At 37.0% G+C, this 19,237-nt stretch overlaps 1 protein-coding gene across 1 annotated transcript; it reads right to left on the minus strand.

Moving 5' to 3' along the window:
• Window positions 1-842: 842 nt before the first annotated feature.
• On the minus strand, window positions 843-13,957 carry LOC121427459 (coiled-coil domain-containing protein 63-like). Its single transcript, XM_041623858.1, has 12 exons — window positions 13,868-13,957; window positions 12,151-12,274; window positions 11,482-11,581; window positions 9,732-9,862; window positions 9,281-9,462; window positions 8,684-8,797; window positions 7,788-8,043; window positions 6,933-7,150; window positions 6,113-6,281; window positions 3,856-4,031; window positions 2,730-2,906; window positions 843-1,800 (listed from the first exon to the last, which is right to left on the minus strand). The coding sequence occupies exons 2-12, from the start codon at window positions 12,221-12,223 to the stop codon at window positions 1,684-1,686; spliced, it is 1,713 nt and encodes a 570-aa protein (XP_041479792.1). The 5' UTR covers window positions 12,224-12,274; window positions 13,868-13,957; the 3' UTR covers window positions 843-1,683.
• Window positions 13,958-19,237: the final 5,280 nt, after the last annotated feature.

The following is a 19,237-nucleotide window of genomic DNA, read 5'->3' on the forward strand; positions in this document are numbered from 1 at the left end:
CATTCAAGGAATTAATCCTGCCGGGTACCCATCCACCCCACATGGGTTGAGTGCAGCACAATGTGAAAAAATTTCTCGCTGAAGGAAATTACGCCATGACCCTTTGTTTCCAAGTCAGAAGACTAATCCACTGGGCCACAACGCTCCACTATCTCTTCTTTACACAACTTGAGACCGATCCCAATTTGAATCATTGCAAATTTTTATGAGACTGGCCCATGTAAGTGGGGGGTTGGGGCTGAATCACTTATGTCTTGTATTAAGCGCTATATAAATGTTGCATATTATTATCATCATTTTATGGTCGAGTCTTGATTAACTCTTGTGATACACCCACCCCCTTTCTTACAAGGAAATATATTAGTCCTATTTTATTTACCTTAAATCTGATATAAGATTCTACCTTGATAATACCATTTTATTCATTTGAAACCTAAAAAACATGTAGGATGCCTACCTTAAATATAATAAGGCCATCGCACACCTTACCACTGTTCGCGATCCGATTTTTAAACAAATCGCATTTCGCTCATTTTCTGAAAATGTGAATGGAACATGTCATTTTATTTGAGGTTAAAATAAATTGAAAGAATACTAATATAACCATTTTGAAAGATTACAAGCCTTTCTTTTGGAGTAAAAGACCAAATTAGTTTCAAATCGTAGCCAATTGTACGACTGCTATAACGTCATCATGACTAGACATTAAATTTGCTTTTTTCTAAGAAGGATGATAGCATAGTCACAGATATGAACACAGGTATCCGTACGATGATTTAGAACATTACACAGTAAGATATTCCAAGTCTCAATATTAGCATAAAAATCTTCTACATTTTATTCTGAAACCGGGTCGCCGACCAATCGTAAGGTGTGCGGTCGCCTTTAAAAGGTAAATTGCCACTTGGTCTACTTCCACTGTTGTCTACTACCCATTTCATCTCATCCATCATATTGTCTATTCCTAGTTTGTCTACCCAACCAACCATTTGGTCTAATTGCCATTCAGCCTATTTACCAATTTTTCTAATTTCTAGTAAGGGTACACCCATTTCGTCTAACATCCACTTGCTCTAACATCACTTATGGTGTGTTAAACGAAAATATTTGACATAAACTGCAAATATTTGTTGCAAACTCACAAGCGATAGAGTAAATAAATTAGAGTAAACAAACTTCTTGTTTAAAAAAGCACACCAGCAATTGAGTGCAAACCTGCAATTAAGTTCCAGGGAGTTATGATTCATTTTGGCATCCAAAATTGACTTGCAAGTGATTGCAAGTTTCTTCCAACACTCCATAAATCTGTCTGATTAGATGAACTTGCTCTTCAACCAACATTTCATCAGACAAGGTGCAAAATAACTAGTAGACGGGATGGAAATTAGACCATTTTAGGCATTAGACTAAATGAGAAGTGATACAGTTGAACTAAGTTGGACCAAAATTGAAAATAAAGGGACTAGGGTAAGCCATGATCAATTTAAGGCCATCGTACGTTATGATCGGTCTGCGACCCGATTATGGAATAAGCAAAATGCAATTTGCTCCAAATCAGACTGGGGACCAGTCGTAAGTTGTGCGGAGGGCCTTGGACGATCTAAGAATTAGACCATCAGCTAGAAGACCAAGTGTGCAATATATAAATCATCTCCATATTCATGTTTAATACAAACTATACTCTTAATGTTTGGGCCCTCTCTTCTTGTCTGGGATGGCTTGTTTTTGCTTTAACTCCTTGGCTCCTGACAGGTCATACTGAAAGCCCTTCTTCTTGGCGGCTTCCTCTCGCTTCAGAACCTGTTTGTAAACAAATGAGGAGTAATACATTGTAAGTGGTTAAAGAAAAATACCAGTTGTGGTAACGATCTCAAAATGAGTTCAAACCAAAATCCAGTAAAATGACTACCCAAGTATGTATAAACAAAAAAAAATTGGCACTGGAAAAAATAATGTGCGATTGCTGAGAATTGGGCAAAATAAGCACAAACTTTCAAAAAATGACGGGTATTTTTCCAAGCAAGTTTAATACATTGTCCCGCATGTACATTTTTTGTGTCAGTTATCAGAATTATCAGTTTTTCAACTAAGATTTCACAAAGATGACAAAATGGCAAAGAGTCTAAGAATTGAACACAAAATGCTTAATTGATGAACTATATTTTTTGCAAAAGGAAATAAGCCAATGTGAGATAAGACAAAAAAAATATTTGACAGAGTGGAATTAGACCAAGTTAGAATTCACATCCATACATTCCAAACTTTCCATCACAAAAGCATCTCAAAATTTTGATTGGCTGTGCTACAGCCAATTAAGTATGCCGCCTGAATTACTTGAATTTCTCATCACCAGTTCCAACATCCAATTTCTATTATAAAAAATATTCAACCCACAATGAATAGTTAATCTGATTTCTAATGTTTTGAATTGTTATGACACTGATATCAATAACCCCTATTGATGTGCAGTGTCACATGCAATACGAATACTATCCTAAAATTATGTTTGCATTTCAGTTTTAAGTAGAGATTTCAGCAAGGGAGGGGCGGGGAGAGGTAACACAACATCTAACATTATCTTCAGTCACTGTACCAATAGATCTGCTTTTAAAATCTGAATGGAATAATTTTTTTTTTTTAGTGTATTATTGTGGGTTTTAGGCCAGTGGAGGGTATTATATTATCTTGACACAAGTGGGGGGGGGGGGATTTGAGAAGCAGTGACATACCCCTTTCATGATCTTCTGCTTGAGTTCATTTTGCGTGAGCGGTCTATTATCATCGTCGCTCATTTCAGATCCTTGATCGCTGTCATACTCGTCGCCTGTAGAGGGCGGTAGAATGTTGAGCTGAGCAGGAGCTGCGATGGGGCCCTTACCAAGAAGGCCTGGTACCTTGGACTCAACCTGTCAAATGGTAAAAAAAATGCTCTTATTATTCATTCATATCTAATTTAGATATCTGCATATAAATTGATGTTATGTTTACTCATGGTACAAATATGAACATATCTCAGGTTTGTATGATTATATTATATCAAATTCAATGTCACCATTAAACTTATTTTATTCTGTTTGAAAATCATATAAACACAAATTTCAATATTAAAAAAAGCCCCAATAAACATGTATATTTGATGGAAAATCTTTCTGCATTCAATAAAATGATAGAAAATAATTATAATATTAAAGAAACAGAACACAAACACATTTCCACACATATACCTTTATTTCACATGGGAAATTAACATTCCTTTAAAATGATTAACATCATGTGTTAACAGACAATACCAGCATCATGAGCAGATTGCCTGATGTCAGTGTTGGCCTTGTTCCAGCATGTTCTAGTTGTGTGTAATGTTGTGCATTTACTTAACAAACAACTTTATGGAACACCCACCCATTCTCACCACGTAAGTCAGGCACTCCATCTTGAGCAGACTCATTAGGTACATAATACATATTTGGTATCATATATGTTTCTACTATGGTGGTCTTTTAGCCCTTTTTCCATCCCAAAGTCATCTTTTTTAATAATCTTTCATACTTTTTCTGATATTTCTGAAGTATTTTCATAAGAAATAGTACTTTTTTGTAACAGTAACTCGGTATCATATGGCACACAGGTGACACAACATTTGCTCCGGACTTCCTATCCCAGAGGGCATAGGTTTTAAGTAAGGATTGGGAGTTTTTGTTTCAGAATGATGTGTAGATAAGGATTAGTGTTTATTTAATTTTGGAAGATAGGTTTCATGTCTGGCTTAACATGCAGATTCTTCATCGGAGCAATTATAGCCCGAGCTAATGTCATGAAACCAAATATGATGGGCGTAATAAGACGTTGAAGGCATACCTGATCAGCATTCTTGCCATCTTGGTAGATGCTGACAGTGAGGAGTTCGTTGGTCCTCTGTTCAACCAACCCAAGATACTGCATGATGGTATCGTCAGTAACTCCCGCTGCACTGCCGAGCATACTGGTGATCATTGAACTGTCGCAGTTCGTCTTGGTGAATAGTGAGTTCACACCTGTGAGAGAAGGTGAGGGTGTACTATGGTATGAGCTGAGATGCGCATGATATATAAAATCAACTATCAGAATCATAAATCACTTTAACAGAATGAAATTGTATGAACGGAATAAGAGAAAATGCATATAATGCTCAAAGGGCACGTAAGTAGAGTATATTTAGTAGACTCAAGATTGTTTATTCTTAAATAAAAAGTTAAGAAACTTGTTTCTATCTATCTAGACTAGAAGGGGCCAGACTTGACTAGCATTCATGATATTTTCTGGTTCCTATTATCCTTGCTTTTCTATGTATGCATAACTGATTGTCTGTAAACTTGTAAATTGGTATTATCGTTGAAATGGATAATACAAATAATAAATTCAATCATTCATAAACACATACTGACTGTCATAATGCCTATTGGTATGTCAAATCTCCCGGGACCATATAGATATGTTCCACTTGGGCAAAATGTGAATGAAAAGATGAAAATAACGCATGGTTTGCTGCATATGGGGCCAGTCTTACACAGAGTTGTGATTGATCCGATCAACTGCAACTATGGAAAGCCAGCAAAGACAACATACAAAATGCATGTTTATTTAACATGTTTTCCAGATATGATGTATACTATTACAGCCATAGTGAGCTTCTCTTCTTTACAAAATGACATTGTGCAAATTTCTTGCAGAAAAAAATTATGATGTGGATGGCTTTCCATATAGTTGAGGTTGATCGGATCAATCATCATTCTTTGTAAGACGGGCCCCTGGTCTGAAAAACTGCTTCGGCTTGGGCGATTATTTTCCTTATAGAAGGTCAAACTCTGCTCGGATGAGTGCTCTATCTTTTTTGACAGAGGCAAAGAACAGTTACTCTCAAAGAAGGATGAACAATCAATCACTTGGAAGTGTGAATTAAAATGCAATACCTAGCTCCAGCTGGTCTAATTGGATACTGCATATGTTTCCAATTTGAGCGTTTTTTTTTTTTGGCCCACAAAGGCAGACCTGCCATTCTGAACAAGAACATTTCAGGCTGAAAATCAGTATTTTGGTGAGGAAATTAGTATTTTCACAGGAGTACCATAGGTCAACACATAAACTGAAACTTTAGAAATTAGTATTCTTCTCTATTTTCAGTACTAAATACGGAAAATCAGTACTACTTGGCAGCTCTCCAAAGGGCACAATGAACATTTGCATATCTACAGAGATCATAATAAGTGCACACTGCTCAGATCATTATGAATATATTGATACATTTTGAATATTTATTTCTTTATTTCTTCTTTTTTTTTACAACAGGCACCCAAACACGTAGAAACCTTCTTGAAATAATCTTTCTGCTTCCTAGTTCATATGAAAATTTTAGGTTTTAAATTCATCACGACTGAAAAAAGAAAGCAGACAATGGGGTTCGGACATACAAAAGGTAGACCATTTTACGGCATTGAAATGAAATATCAGACAATAAGCCAGTTCATACTTCCTTACTGTGTATGATCGAAAGATTAGCTACGCATGATCAGAGGAAGGTTATTTGTACTAAAGTGACATGGTGGTCTAAAATCTAATGAGATGAGCACCAACTTTGATGTCTAGATTATTCATATATTCTTTCGAATTGTGGTTTTCATTACATTCCCTCAAAACAACAGTGCATCCACGAACGACTGGTATTTCACATTTTGCCAAGTACATTGTGCAACATGCTATGATATGCAATCAAAGTAGGAATGCAACAAATACCTTCACTAAGTGTTCATTGGTGTGCTATTCTAGTCACCTGCTCTATTCTATTTCTTCATCCTGCTATGTAAGGCAAGCTTACGTAATATCTTGCTTTGAAATCTGCCTATCATAATGAAAGAAATGAAAGGTCATTTGACAGAGCCAAAATTGATCATGAAGTAACTACGAACTGGGGCCCGTTGAAGAAAGAGTTGCGTTTAAACGCAAGTCAAAAAATCAATTGCAAGTCCCAAATGCGTGCTGTTGATTGGTTGAAAATCAAGTTGCGCCTGATTTTCAGAGTTGCGATTGATTGCAACTCTTTCTGCAACGGGCCCCAGGTCTATTTAGGAAAGCATATTACCTCCTTTGAGCTGGTCTAAGATCTTGTTAACACTCTTTGCCTTGGCATCATTTTCATCGGCATTCTTGGTGGCAGCAACCTGCCTCTCCTCTAGGTCCTTCAAGATTGCCTTACGCTCGGCTTCCATCTCAGATCCTTGGTGTTCAAACTCGCGCATCTCTGCCTTAATCTAATCAAAACAAGACAATGATAGACATAAGAAAAATAAGAGTTTGTATATTGCATGCCTATTATATATCAGCATTATAGTAGCAAATACATGTACTGCAATCATAATCATTTCATTGAAGTGTATTGAAGCATCCATTTTTTTCTGAGTTTACACAGTAATGTAAACAAAACATTGTTTATTTTATGAGTACATGAACATTATTTAATTTGATTACATAGGTTTTTATGGAACAGTCCTTAAAGATTATGAATATATCATTCTGATTTAAAAGTACTGCATTATACAAATGTACACAATTAATTAAACAGATAAATTTTCAAATTCAATATGATTCATTTTATTCAACATTATTCTACTTAAGGTAAATTAAATTTTACCTAAAACAAAATACATGATTATCTCAGGAGGCCTGTCAGCAAAAGTATTTTGATCAAACATAACCAACAAAAATTAAAACAACACTTGAATTTCAATCTGAGGCATGCAATTAGGTCTTGCGTATAACATGTATTTCTAAGACATGTTTATACACACTCCTTTTCTCTGCTGCAACAATATTTTCTGAGGTGTGTTTAAGAGCAATTCCTCCTGAAACAACCCCCTGGATTATCTCCCCCCCCCCCCCAAAAAAAAAAGAAAATGACATACCTCTTCAATCTGGTCCGAAAGCATCTCCATCTCATTGTTCTTCTCATTGACGAAGTTGAAGAGAGCAAAGTTCCTGTCCTCCGTCTCAATGAACTTGTTGACCAAGAGAGCCAGGTCATCCTCCTTGGTGATCTCCGAGATGCGCTCAAAGGCAGCCTCGTACGCCTCGATAGAGTCTTCCTGTCGCTCACGGCGACGCTTGTCTGCAGCTTCCAATTCTAGAGATAGCAAAAAGGGACTTTATTATTGCACTCTATCAAAAACAAAATGATTACAAAATCTAACAACTGATGAAATGAATCTAAATAATTGTATATTAAAGGGCTAAATTATGCGAATTATTATTCTCTTCTTTTCCCTTCAGTCAATTTTTTGTTTCTATTTGTTAAGCAAATATAGAATCTTCTGCTAATAACTACATGTATGATCATTATATTTACTTGGTATATTCTGGTGATAATGTTGTTATTCTTGCATTCATATTTCCCCCAAAAAGTATTATCTTATATTTCTTCATGCAGACATGATATTCCCTCTGAAAAAAAATCTTTAAAAAAGCCAAGGGTCACTAAGTCCCTGTCGAAGTCCGAGGCGCCTCAGTCAGAGTTACAAGCTCTTGCATAGTAAAAAAATCGAAAGTGATTTTCCAAGGTGAGTCTGCATAATAGTTTAATCATTTGACTTTAAAAAAGCAGTGAAAAACAGCATGAGAATGTTCTTGGGCAATTAAAGGATTTTAGGTAAATAAATAAATTAATCTAAAACGAAAAACAATCAAAAAAATATTGGAATTCTGATTTTCGTTGGGAAAACATCATGCCTGTGTTCATGCTTTGAAGCAGTGGATGAACTAACCTTTCTTCTGTCTCCATGCCTTGAGGTAGTCATCCTCTTCCCTCTCCTTGCCCTTGATGTTCATGAACTCCCGGAGCTTCTTGTCGTGGTCGATGATCCGCTGGAGCTCCTTCATCTCCTGCTGATGCTGGGCCATGTCCTTATCGGCTTTCTCCTTCAGGAGGATCATCTTGGCCTGGGCTTCGTCCCTGGAGTCGTAGGCCTGGGTCGACTGGTCAATCACCTCGCCAATCTCCTGTCTCAAGTCAGACTTCTCCTATGGAAGGTCAAATGAGGGGAATGGATAATATATGTAAAATCCAGATTCATGAAGGTTCAGGTTTTATATTCAAATGACAGAATCTCCGTCCACTTACCGACATAAATAGCTTTAATTGGTTTCTTCCAAATTACTTTTCTCAATAATAATAACAATTATACTTGCTTATATAGTGCATAATACTTACTTTGTCAGAAGTCTCTAAGCGCTCTACAGTATATGCAGCATAATTACCCTGGCTGTAGCAGTGCAGCTGTTACGCGCGCTGCGTTTCAAGGAATAAATTCCTACCAGGTACCCATTTACATCACCTGGGTTGATTGCAGCACATTGTGGATCAATTTCTTGCTGAAGGAAATTAACGCCATGGTTGGGATTTGAACCCACGACCCTCTGTTTCAGAGTCCGGAGACTAATCCACTCGGCCAGTACCCTCAACAGTTGATTTGAGTGGGACTATAGAGTTAGAAGACTAAAATTTTATGGTTTCTACTCTTCAGTCCCCCTTTTTTTTACTACTTTGAAAAATCAGAGGGGGGGGGGATGGTGCCTCTGCACCTTTTTATCTCTGGCCCCTAGACTAAACATATCAGAGACAGCTAAGTTTCATTTCAAAATCATGACAGAATATCCTTACCTTGTCAAGCTTCTTGCGGATGTTTTCATAACGAGTACGCTCCACTCTAAAGCTGTCGATCTCCTCACGAAGGCTGGCATTCTCCGTCAGCATGGCATTGAACTTCTCATTGGCCTATCAAACACAATATGCAGTGGATAAAAACAGGTTGTCATTGTGATGTCTATATTTCAGTAATCATTACCATCACTTTAATAGTCATCACCATTATCAAAATGTGACAAGTACCTATTTAAAGAAATCTATATCTGAATCAAAGCAACAGACTAACAGGCACTGAAAAGGGAAAATGTTTCACCTCTTAAAAATACTGATGTTGGCTTCATCAGACATCAACTGCTCTGATTAGCTTCTGATTTGCAGGTATTGGTCAAAGACAAGGTTGTGGCACTCAAACACAATCATGTCCAGCCAATCACAACAGTAGCCATTTAAACTAGACTACGGTCACAAAGTAGGCAACAATCTCACAAGATAATCTACCTAATTTTCTCAATTCCATAAACAAAAAAAAACTTGTCTCTAACATCCAACCATCAGATGAGGCTTTTCGATGATAAAAAAAAATGTTATTTAACAAATGTTTGCTGCCCTCACCTGGTGCAATCTGTTCTCCTTGACTCTGATAGCTTTGATGGTTTTCTGCGTATGATGTTGACTCGCATGCACACCTCCCATGCACTTGTGCTGCTCACGAATATCCTTCTCCTTCTTGCGGATCTTGGTGTCCAGTTCCGCCTGCTTATCCTTCTCGTCCTTCACTTGCTGCATGAAATTATCTGAGTAGGGTTGATAAAAGAAAATGTTATGCAACATGATAACATGGTGAATGATGCATTGCGTAGTACCGACTTTCCGGGACTTTGCTTTGACCAATATACTCAAATTCAAATCCATTAATTTCTAACAAAAATATAATGATATATCTTAGAACAAACACAATTATATGAATTAACACATCAAATTTAAGGATGGGGGGGGGGGTAAATGTAAGTTGTTTGAAACTTTTTTTGTGTAAATTTTATTTCATGCAAAAAAATATAATCACCTCTTTCATCCAGAAGGGCATTAAGCTTATCAACATTGCCTCCATCTCTTGACTGGTTGGTCTGGCTGTCGGATAATTTGAAATCTTTCATCAACTCCTCTTTCTCTGCTTCCAAAGTCTTGATCTCATTACTGTAAATGCAAAATTCATTATACAGATTTATGGTCAATACTAAATAATAATAATATAGGATATTTATATTGCGCACATATCCACCTTGTTAGGTGCTCAAGGCGCTCCTATATTACCCGGCTAAGCTAGGCGTTCATAGCGCACACAGCTTCTTAAGGAATTACTTCCTACCGGTACCCATTTACCTCACCTGGGTTTCAAAGTCCGAAGACTAATCCACTGGGCCACAAGGCTCCACAATACTGATAATGGGATGAATCTTGGCCTAAAAACATGGCTCATACACTTTACGTTACACAGGGTTCCCACACAAATTTTGAAAACAGAATTCCATGACTGAATTGCTGCTTTCCATGACTTCTTCTCCGGCATGGTTTCCAAATCAGACACGTTATGATGGCCTCCACCCTCCACCTCCCCTAATGAACACCAATTATAATACATGTAGCAGAGTATAATCACAGAGTATGAGAGTTGTGAGACACAACACACTGGAAAGCTGCCATAGCCAAGAGGTAAATGCAATTCCAAGACTTTTCCCTGACCACAATTTTTTCGAAGATTTTCCATGACGGTGGGAACCTTGAGTAGAGTAAGCAATGTATACTGTCAATTGTAATTTGACATTTTAGACCGACTTTTGAACAGTATGACATCTTTCATCAACTTCTCCTTGGCTACCGGGATTTTAAATTGCATTAATATTAAAACAACTTTCATTAAAAGTGTTAAGATTTAAAGCGGGTACTCCAGGCTGAGGATCATATGATTTCAAACAGTAAAATCAGACAAACAAAAAAATTAAAATTTCATGAGAATCGGACAAGGAATAAGAAAGACATTACATTTTAAAGCTTTGCAATATTTCTGTGAAACAGTGCTACTGTCTTCATGAATATATAATGAACAAGTTGATGATGTCATAGCCTCATTCATATTTTCAATTTCATCCTATTAGATAATATCAAAGTTTGTCAAACAAGAATGAAAAAAGAAATAGACAACTGATTATACAGGTATAGCATTTAGACAAAATCAGACACAGACAAGTAGTAAGAAACTGAGCAGAAAACGCTAGTAAGGTGTTCAAATGCAATGCAAAGCATGTGAGATGGAATTCCTCCTTCTACATGTAGTTTTATAGCAAATGATGGATGTGCAATTCCATTAAGGGTGCTTTTCTTGAGGTAATGATGCGACACCCTCCATCCCAGATCATAAACGTTCAAACATACATGAAAACAGCAAGAGTGAGATATTTGTTTTGGAATCAAATGGAAAATATAGTCTTTATCAATACCATAATATTTTATGCAACATTCTATATATATAAACTAAAATATGATGAAAAAATGCTGGTCTACAAACACTTTCAAAATGACATTTTGTTAATAGAAAAAGTACGTAGAGCAGGCAATCGCAGTAAGACTTTCAGTTTACCTTGATGAATGGAATCCATTAAAAAATCCACAAGATGTTCTTGCTGAATTGTAAAACATTTTCTACTGATGTATATGATTTATTATATTGCTGCTATTATTCATGTACAATGTGATTTGATTTTAAAGCAATAAAATCTTTAATAAAAAAAAGAAAAAGAAAGAGTGAGATCACTTACAGTTGGCGCCTTATAAGGTCTTGGGATTCAATGTTGTAAGCATTGCGATCGCCTTCCATGATACGGTACTGCCGCTGAAGCTTGCTCAGCTCAGATTCAGCTAAAAACACACCAACAAATGAAAATCTATTTCATTAAGATCCTTCATAATCATATAGTAATATAAACATGATTAATAGTACACCATGCATTTTTATTGTATTTTTTTTTCTGTTTCTTAATGCTAATCAATTTAATGATGTTACTTATTGTAGAATTGTAATCACGTTTCTTATTGTAGAATTTTAATCACGTTTCTTATTGTAGAAAATTCTAATATGATTTTTCTAGCTTCATTAAATCTAGAAAATATGTATTACAGGATTTATAGTGCACCAGGCAGCACCATACATTATTGCAACTGTGTTTCATAATGCTAATTAATATCTTCATGTTTGTTTCTTAGTGCAGAAAATTCTGTTATCACTACTTCTTTTAACTTCATGGTATCAATAAATATTACAGATATTTATATAAGGTGAATCAAATATCAAAGGGAACTCCAGTCATGGGAAAGATGACAAGTTCTCTCTTGGAATTCGAGAAGAATACAGTAAAAGGATCCAATGCAATAAAAGTTTTCAGCTTTCACCCCCCAAAAAAAAGAAATAAATGAACTATTATTCTTACCCAACTGTTGATCAGCATCAACATCGCTGATGTCTGAGCGACGGCTCGCAGATCGAGGGGCACCACGAGGCATGATGTCAGTCTAATTGAATTTATTCAAGCTCCACAAATATTTTCAAAAGTCCTGAAAAGACAAAACATTGAAATAATTTGTTATTTAATTCCATCACATAGAGTCATATAGTCATACATCATTGTGTACATGTAGATCAAATCAAATCACTCTGACTTGGATATTTCACCATTGCAGTCTCATTTATACTCAGTGCAAAATTTGTATTTAATAATTAATACATAGATCTATCGACTACATCTTCGCATTTTTAATTTTAGTTTTGACAAACTAATATAAATAACTAAAGCAAAATGAAAAAAAGATTTCCACCACTACTAGACCAACATGTAACGTTAGAATCTGAACGTTAGATAGATCTATCATCTAGATTATTTTTCTTGGCATTAATTTCTTTGACAAGCCAAAAAAAAATACAAAATTCACGAGTAGGCAGCTCTCTCAGTTGATTTTCAGTTGCCTCAGCCTCAGCTGGGCTCTGAATTTTCATCACTGATGAAGTAGATCAGCCTAATTTTTACCATAGCCTCCATTCATTTTTTGCATGCATAAATTTGATAGGTCTATGCGATGGTCCAACAAACCACTCATTCAATGAACAAGGTTATAATATAACCTTGTTCTCAGTTATATCTTCATGTGTGACAAAATAAGGGTGGCAATGTTTGGCTTATTTTCTCTTTTTCTTTGGGGCAAATGCTTGATTTTTTTACACTGACAGTTTCCATTAAACCTGTTAATTCATACTGCTTGGCTCTTATTTAAATTTGATTCTTTATATCATTTTTTCTTAATTAAAAATAGAGATCAAAAAATGAAAATTTTCTTGCCATATTACTTTCCACCAATAGAGGGCGTACACAAAAATATGCCCAAAATTCAAGTTTTTGAGTGCTCTGGTGAATAAAAAAATTATTCCCACATTACTAATGATAAATAAATTAAAACTGTATGAAAATTAGTAATTTTGGTCACAAAAGTGATATTTTAATGATTTTTTTAGAGTGTGTGCTCTAGCATTGGCATACCATAGTCCTACCTGTAGATTCTCCACAGGCCAGATGGTAGCATGCAGTGAACAAGTGCAGCAAACCATGATTAATGTTTAATGGGGAGGGTCAATCTCGCCTGGCCCCAGAGGAGGGATGTCAAATAAAAATAATTCAATATGACATAGTCATAGTCTCTAGTTCTCAACCCATATCCATCTCCCCCCCCCCCCTCCACCTTCCAAGATTTTGAAAAAAAAAATGTTTTCATCATTTGCTTTCAAAAAGAACATTTTAATGGAGAATCATTTCAAAATGTTCATACATTGAGTTAATTTACTTAGGATGGAATCAGACTCATTTTCGTTTAAAATTTTCATTTCAGTTTCAATTTCATTAAGTGTTCTAATTTCGGGAAGTTTAACTTAACTTAAGTTACTCGCACATGACGGAACTCCCACACAACGTTAAAGTGAATACCTGGGACTGCACATACACTGGGAAAATTTCGAGCCACTGCTGCTTCATTTCTAAAGTTATGTAGAAAATCAGCATTAAAACACTAAAATATTTTTTCAAACAAAAGTGTATCATACGAATGCCCGTACAGTATTCCTGAATTATCAATACATAGGGCCTAAGTATGTGTACTCACCTTTAGTTTCGATGTCGAATTGCAGTAAACGCAACGCACTTCAGCTCAGCCAGCGAAAATTAACAGTACAGCAGCACAACAGTGTGCAGTGCCGAATTGTTGTTGTGTAAATTGTATACGACGACGTTTCCTTGGCGACAAATGCGCTCTCTACGGCCGGTACGGTACTGTCGGCTGGGAATGGGCTGCCGCGCGCGCCGCTGCTTGACGTAAAATCACTGGCAGGCCGACTCTAACTTTGTGTTACTAGTATATCATTATCAGGCGCGGATCCAGGGGGGGGGGTACACAGGGGGCGCGTGCCCCCCCCCTTTAGTGAAGCAAAATTAAAAATGTGTAAAGTAAAAATGCCATGAAAACAGTTTTGAAATTGAAGATCTTTTCTTTCTTTCCAGTTTTCTTTTTTTGCTTGTCAATTTTTGTTCGGGTACCCAATATCCTTAAATTAATTGTCGTTGAAAACGGGGGGGGGGGGGGGGGGGGGGGGGGTCAAAATTTTCCTCAGAAAGATTTGCTGGTCAGGACGTTGAAATTAAACGTCAGCTTGCACTTCGCGCTCACGTTAATTCTACAGTTGGTCCCTTCTCATTTTTTTCATTTCAACTGCTCGGAATGTCCAAAAGTTAGAGCTCGTGCTTCATCTAGAAAAAATGAGTGCCCTTTTAGCTAATTTAGATTTGATTTTTTTCCACTCGAAAAAAAATATTACAGGCAATCAGAATCAATCACTTCAAAATGTTTTGTTCAACTTAAATACTACAAAACACACAACTACTTCAGGAAGATGATAATAAATGGTGAAAATATCCGTTTGTAGCAAAATGCCCATTTTGGCTTTGACCCCCCCCCCCCAACTAAAATGTACACGCTCTCCTGGACTCTGGAAAACTACATAATTATTCACATATATCTCAAGACAATGTGCTGTTCCGGTCCACCAACTTTCGACAATGCCTGCAGCTGGCAGCTCGTGGTCTATTGGTTCTGACACTAAACATGACGGTCGACGATTCGAATCCTAGATCGCCATGGCATGCCGTTTTCTTCAGCAAGAAATGTATCCACGCTGTGCTGCACTGCACTCGACCCAGGTGAGGTGAATGGTATACCCGGCAGGATGAATTTCTTGCGAATGCACGAGCGCCGAAAGGCAGCTCGAGCTTAAGCCAGGGGTTAATAATAATTACAAATCTATAACGTGCCTCGCGGGAAAAGATTGTTTCTAAATAGATGGCGCGTACATTATGCCTATTATTATTATTAATATTCAAATCTTTTTCTGGATATTGTGATGTATACATTCATCATTCTCTTGAAGATTAAGTTTAATTCTCTTTGTTTATTTTAAGGAGATTGTGCAATTTCCTGTAAGACAGGGTCCTGATTAATTTAAAAGTTCCTCGATCTTTGAATAGGTCTCTTTGAACGCTTTAATATTATAGGCCTAACTGTCTGTCATACCCACAGGGCCCCGTCTTACACAGAGTTACGATCAGTAGCGTAACTAGGATTTTCCACAGGGGGGGGGGGCAAAATCGTTCGCAAAAAAAAAGGTGTTCAACCACAAATAAAGGATTTCGTGATAGAAAAAATATTGACAAGCAAAAACAAAGAAAAAAGTCAACTTCTCGTCGGGGGGGGGGGGGGCAGTAGCGGACCGTGACCCGGAGGAGACAAAGCATTGGGGGGGGGGGGATAGGTTCCTTGCATGGGTTGTGACTCGTCAGGGGCCCCCGTAAGTACACAAGTGGTTACGATTGATCCAATCAATGTCAAGTATATGGAAACTTCCATCAATGTCATAATAAAGGAAATTAATTGGCTCAATATCATTTGAAAACAAAGAGAAGCCTGAATGATTGTCAAGAAGACAATAAATGTCTGAATATGATATACATCATTTTCCAGAAAATATCTTGAACATGCATTTTAGATGTTACCATTGCTGCCTTTTCATAATTACGATTGATCGGATCATTCTTTGTAAGACGGGGCCCTGATCAGACAACTTGTCTTGGTTTTAATTGGCTGTGGTATAAGCACAAAGACTAGGTCCTCGTCTTACAAAGAGTTACGATTGATCCGATCACCCCTCTATCGATCAATATGTTATTGTATATCAAATTTGAAAAGTAAAGCATACTGAAATTGTCAAGAAAACATGTCATATCTAGAAAATATTTTGGGCAATTAGTCTGCATTTTAGATGTTGACGTTGGTGGCTGTCCTATAGTTAAGGTTAATTGATTGGATCAGTAGTAATTCTTATTGTGAGACAGGGCCCATGTGTCTGCTCTAACTGTTATGGACACTGTCGGGTAAAACAGCTTGACCTTTCATGAATCTTGCCCAATGTCGTAATCAGGTGCGGATCCAGGAAGGGGCCGAGCCGGCCCCGCCCACTATTTTTTTGCAACCTGCAGAAAAAGTGTACTCTTTTACTTGATAGAAACTATGAAAAACAGAAAGAAAAGTAAGAAAGATGTATTATACCCAATGTAATTTACAGCCTCTACCCCGAAAGGAAACAAGGGGAAGAATTGGAAAATAGACTTTATATTAAAAAAAATCATTCGCTCTTCGCACTCGCATCAATTGCCTGTGAAATGAATCCCATTCAAGAGGATTAAATGGCACAGTTCTGAAATCAATTTGCACACAATATTTTAGCTCGCATATCAAGATTTCATATATATCAAAATTTTCAGCTCGCGCTGCGCGCTTGCATTGTTTTATTTGTGAGATACTTAACCTCTTTGGAAATTCTTACCAAAATTTCTCAAAATGCCCCTTTATCATGTCAGTATATCAAAAATTTAAGCTCGTGCTTCGTGCTCGCATTCAATTGCTTTAGACACACATGCAGCTTGTTCTTTGTTTAAATAAAAACGCGCTTATTAGACTGACCAGTTTTCAGGTCGGAATATAAAAAAATTTGAGCTCGCGCTGCGCACTCTCGTTATTTAATTGGTGATTCTTGTATCCTCTTCATTAATCACTGAAAACAGTCGATCTTAACTCAGTCCCTTTCTACGTAACTATATTGAATTTTCGGCTCGCGCTTCGCGCCCGTATTGATAAGTTGGATACTTATCTTTGTTCATGATTATAAAAACTGCTCAGAATCTTCAAGTCTAAGGACATCAAAGAATTTGAGCTCGCGCTTCACGCTCGATCACAATATATATTAAGACCAAATGAGATACCTTATCTTGTTTATAACAATCAAAACTAAAACTTCAGTCCAGTGGCGTACCGTGGGTCACGGCATGGGGGGGGGGGGCACCAGCAAAAATTTTGAGTCATTAAGTGGGCGCGCAAAGCGCGCTCAATTGCCAGGTATAAGCCTATACTGACCTAAAAGATAAATTTTAAGGATTGTGTCATTAAGCGGATATGTGTCTCACTGATCAATTAATGCGAGCGCCAAGCGCGAGCTGAAATTGTTTATATTCAGTCCTAAAAAAGAGATAATAAGCTAGTTTTTTTACCACCATGATACATACCTGTCTCACTAAACAAACAATGCGAGCGCGAAGCGCGAGCTGATTTTTGTTTGCATATATTGATCCCCAAACAGGGACAGGATTTTTTTTTTAGAAATTCATGAAGAGCATACGTATCTCACCACAGCCATCAAATGCGAGCACCAAGTGCATACTTCTTTTGTTAGAATTACATTTAAACACTTTTTGTAGTAATGGTAATCATGAACATGATACGTATATCACTAATCAAATATTGCGAGCGCGAAGCGCAAGCTAATAAATTTAAAAATTCAAACTTTAAGAGGGGCATTCTAATGTTTGCTCGTAGGAATTAACTAAGACCATATGTATTTCAACATACAAATGATGCGAGCGCGAAGCGCGAGCTGAAAATTTTCGATATTCAGACTAGAAAAATTGACATTTTAAGAATTGTTTTTTAGAATTCATGAAGAGCTAACATATATACCAATCCACTAACTCGAACGTAAGTACGGATTGGAAATGTGTTATATTCAGACATTAAAAGGGAGCAATTGCGTTAGGTAATCATTATAAAGAAGCATAATATCATGCTACGACATGAAACGATGATAGCTGGAACTATAGGCCTATTTGGTGTATATTGACTTGAAAGCGGGATGTTTTAATACACCGGAATTAAACGGACAATGCGAGCACCAGGAATGATGAACACATTGGCCCTAAGCAAATTTTGTTTCATAAAGTTATGAAAAACATTTCTTATGTAATATAATATGATATATATTATAACATAGTATAATAGTAAACAATAATTTCTTTATCCCCCACTACGTTTTTCTTTCTTTCTCCCTCTTTTTCTCCTTTTCCTCGTTTTTTTTTTGGCCAGCCGATTGGGGGAGGGAGGGGGGCACGTGCCCCCCATGCCCCCCGTAGTTACGCCACTGCTTCAGTCTTTAGTTAGGACTACTCCCTAAAAAATAGATTTATAGCGGCCAATCGAGAAAAATGTTGATGAAAATATTTGTCGGCTCCCCTATTGGCGAAAGCTGGATCCGCCCCCGGTCACAATTAAAGGATCGAGTCCAACTATAGTGTGAGTAACCCGGGTGTAACCTTGCTGATGGACCACAATACTTTGCATTTTCCTTTCTTTCCCGGCCGATTACCTCTGGCTTATCTATATTTTTACTCAAGTCAAAGTTGACTTGAAATAAGAAAAAGAGAGGACAATTCAACAAGCATATATGAGGATGGCATAAAAATCGGATGTAGAATTAAAGCAAAGGGGGATCCAGGATTTTCCAAGGAGGGGCGGGGGCACAATTCCCATGGAAAAATATTTGTTTTTTTTATTTTAACGGGCCAAAAATTAAGGACATTTCATCACTTTCCAGGGGGGGGGGGGGGGGTGGGGTACTACACTTGTATTTTAACTGCATTGTTACAATATAAATTTTAATTGTATCTCGAGGGATGCCCCCCTGGATCTGCCAGTGGTAGAAAGTTATGATATCTAAAAGTTTTACTATTATAGTTAAAAATAGAAATACAACAGCTATGCATGGTACGGGCCTAAAAAAACTAATACTTTATTATCATATAGGCCTACATTAAATACCCCCATCCTCACTGGTTGGCATATCGAGGGAGCTGATGAAATATTCCCAATCACTATTTTTTTTGTTTGGCACTTTTTTTCGTTATAAGCTAAATTCTTTTGAGTGAAATCCAGCTGTGATTTCATTAAATAGAACAACAAATAGATTCAACCATACCGGGTTTTGACTTTAGACTAGGCCTAGTCAATCAGCTTTTTGATCTCGTGACCAAATCATGGTCACATGATATTGATTTGGTTATACAGTACAGCAGTCAGTGCAGTGTACACAAAAGCGAT

This window comes from Lytechinus variegatus, chromosome 14, assembly GCF_018143015.1.
Source record: "Lytechinus variegatus isolate NC3 chromosome 14, Lvar_3.0, whole genome shotgun sequence".
Lineage (NCBI taxonomy): Eukaryota > Metazoa > Echinodermata > Echinoidea > Temnopleuroida > Toxopneustidae > Lytechinus > Lytechinus variegatus.

Excerpts from the sequence above, each read along its gene's own strand:
- LOC121427459 (XM_041623858.1), bottom strand. The coding sequence starts at position 12,223 with ATGCCTCGTGGTGCCCCTCGATCTGCGAGCCGTCGCTCAGACATCAGC. Across the intron at positions 9,463-9,731 it reads TGCCCTTCTGGATGAAAGAG|ATAATTTCATGCAGCAAGTG; the intron begins GTGATTATATTT and ends AACCCTACTCAG. Across the intron at positions 6,282-6,932 it reads TTTCGGACCAGATTGAAGAG|ATTAAGGCAGAGATGCGCGA; the intron begins GTATGTCATTTT and ends TGTTTTGATTAG.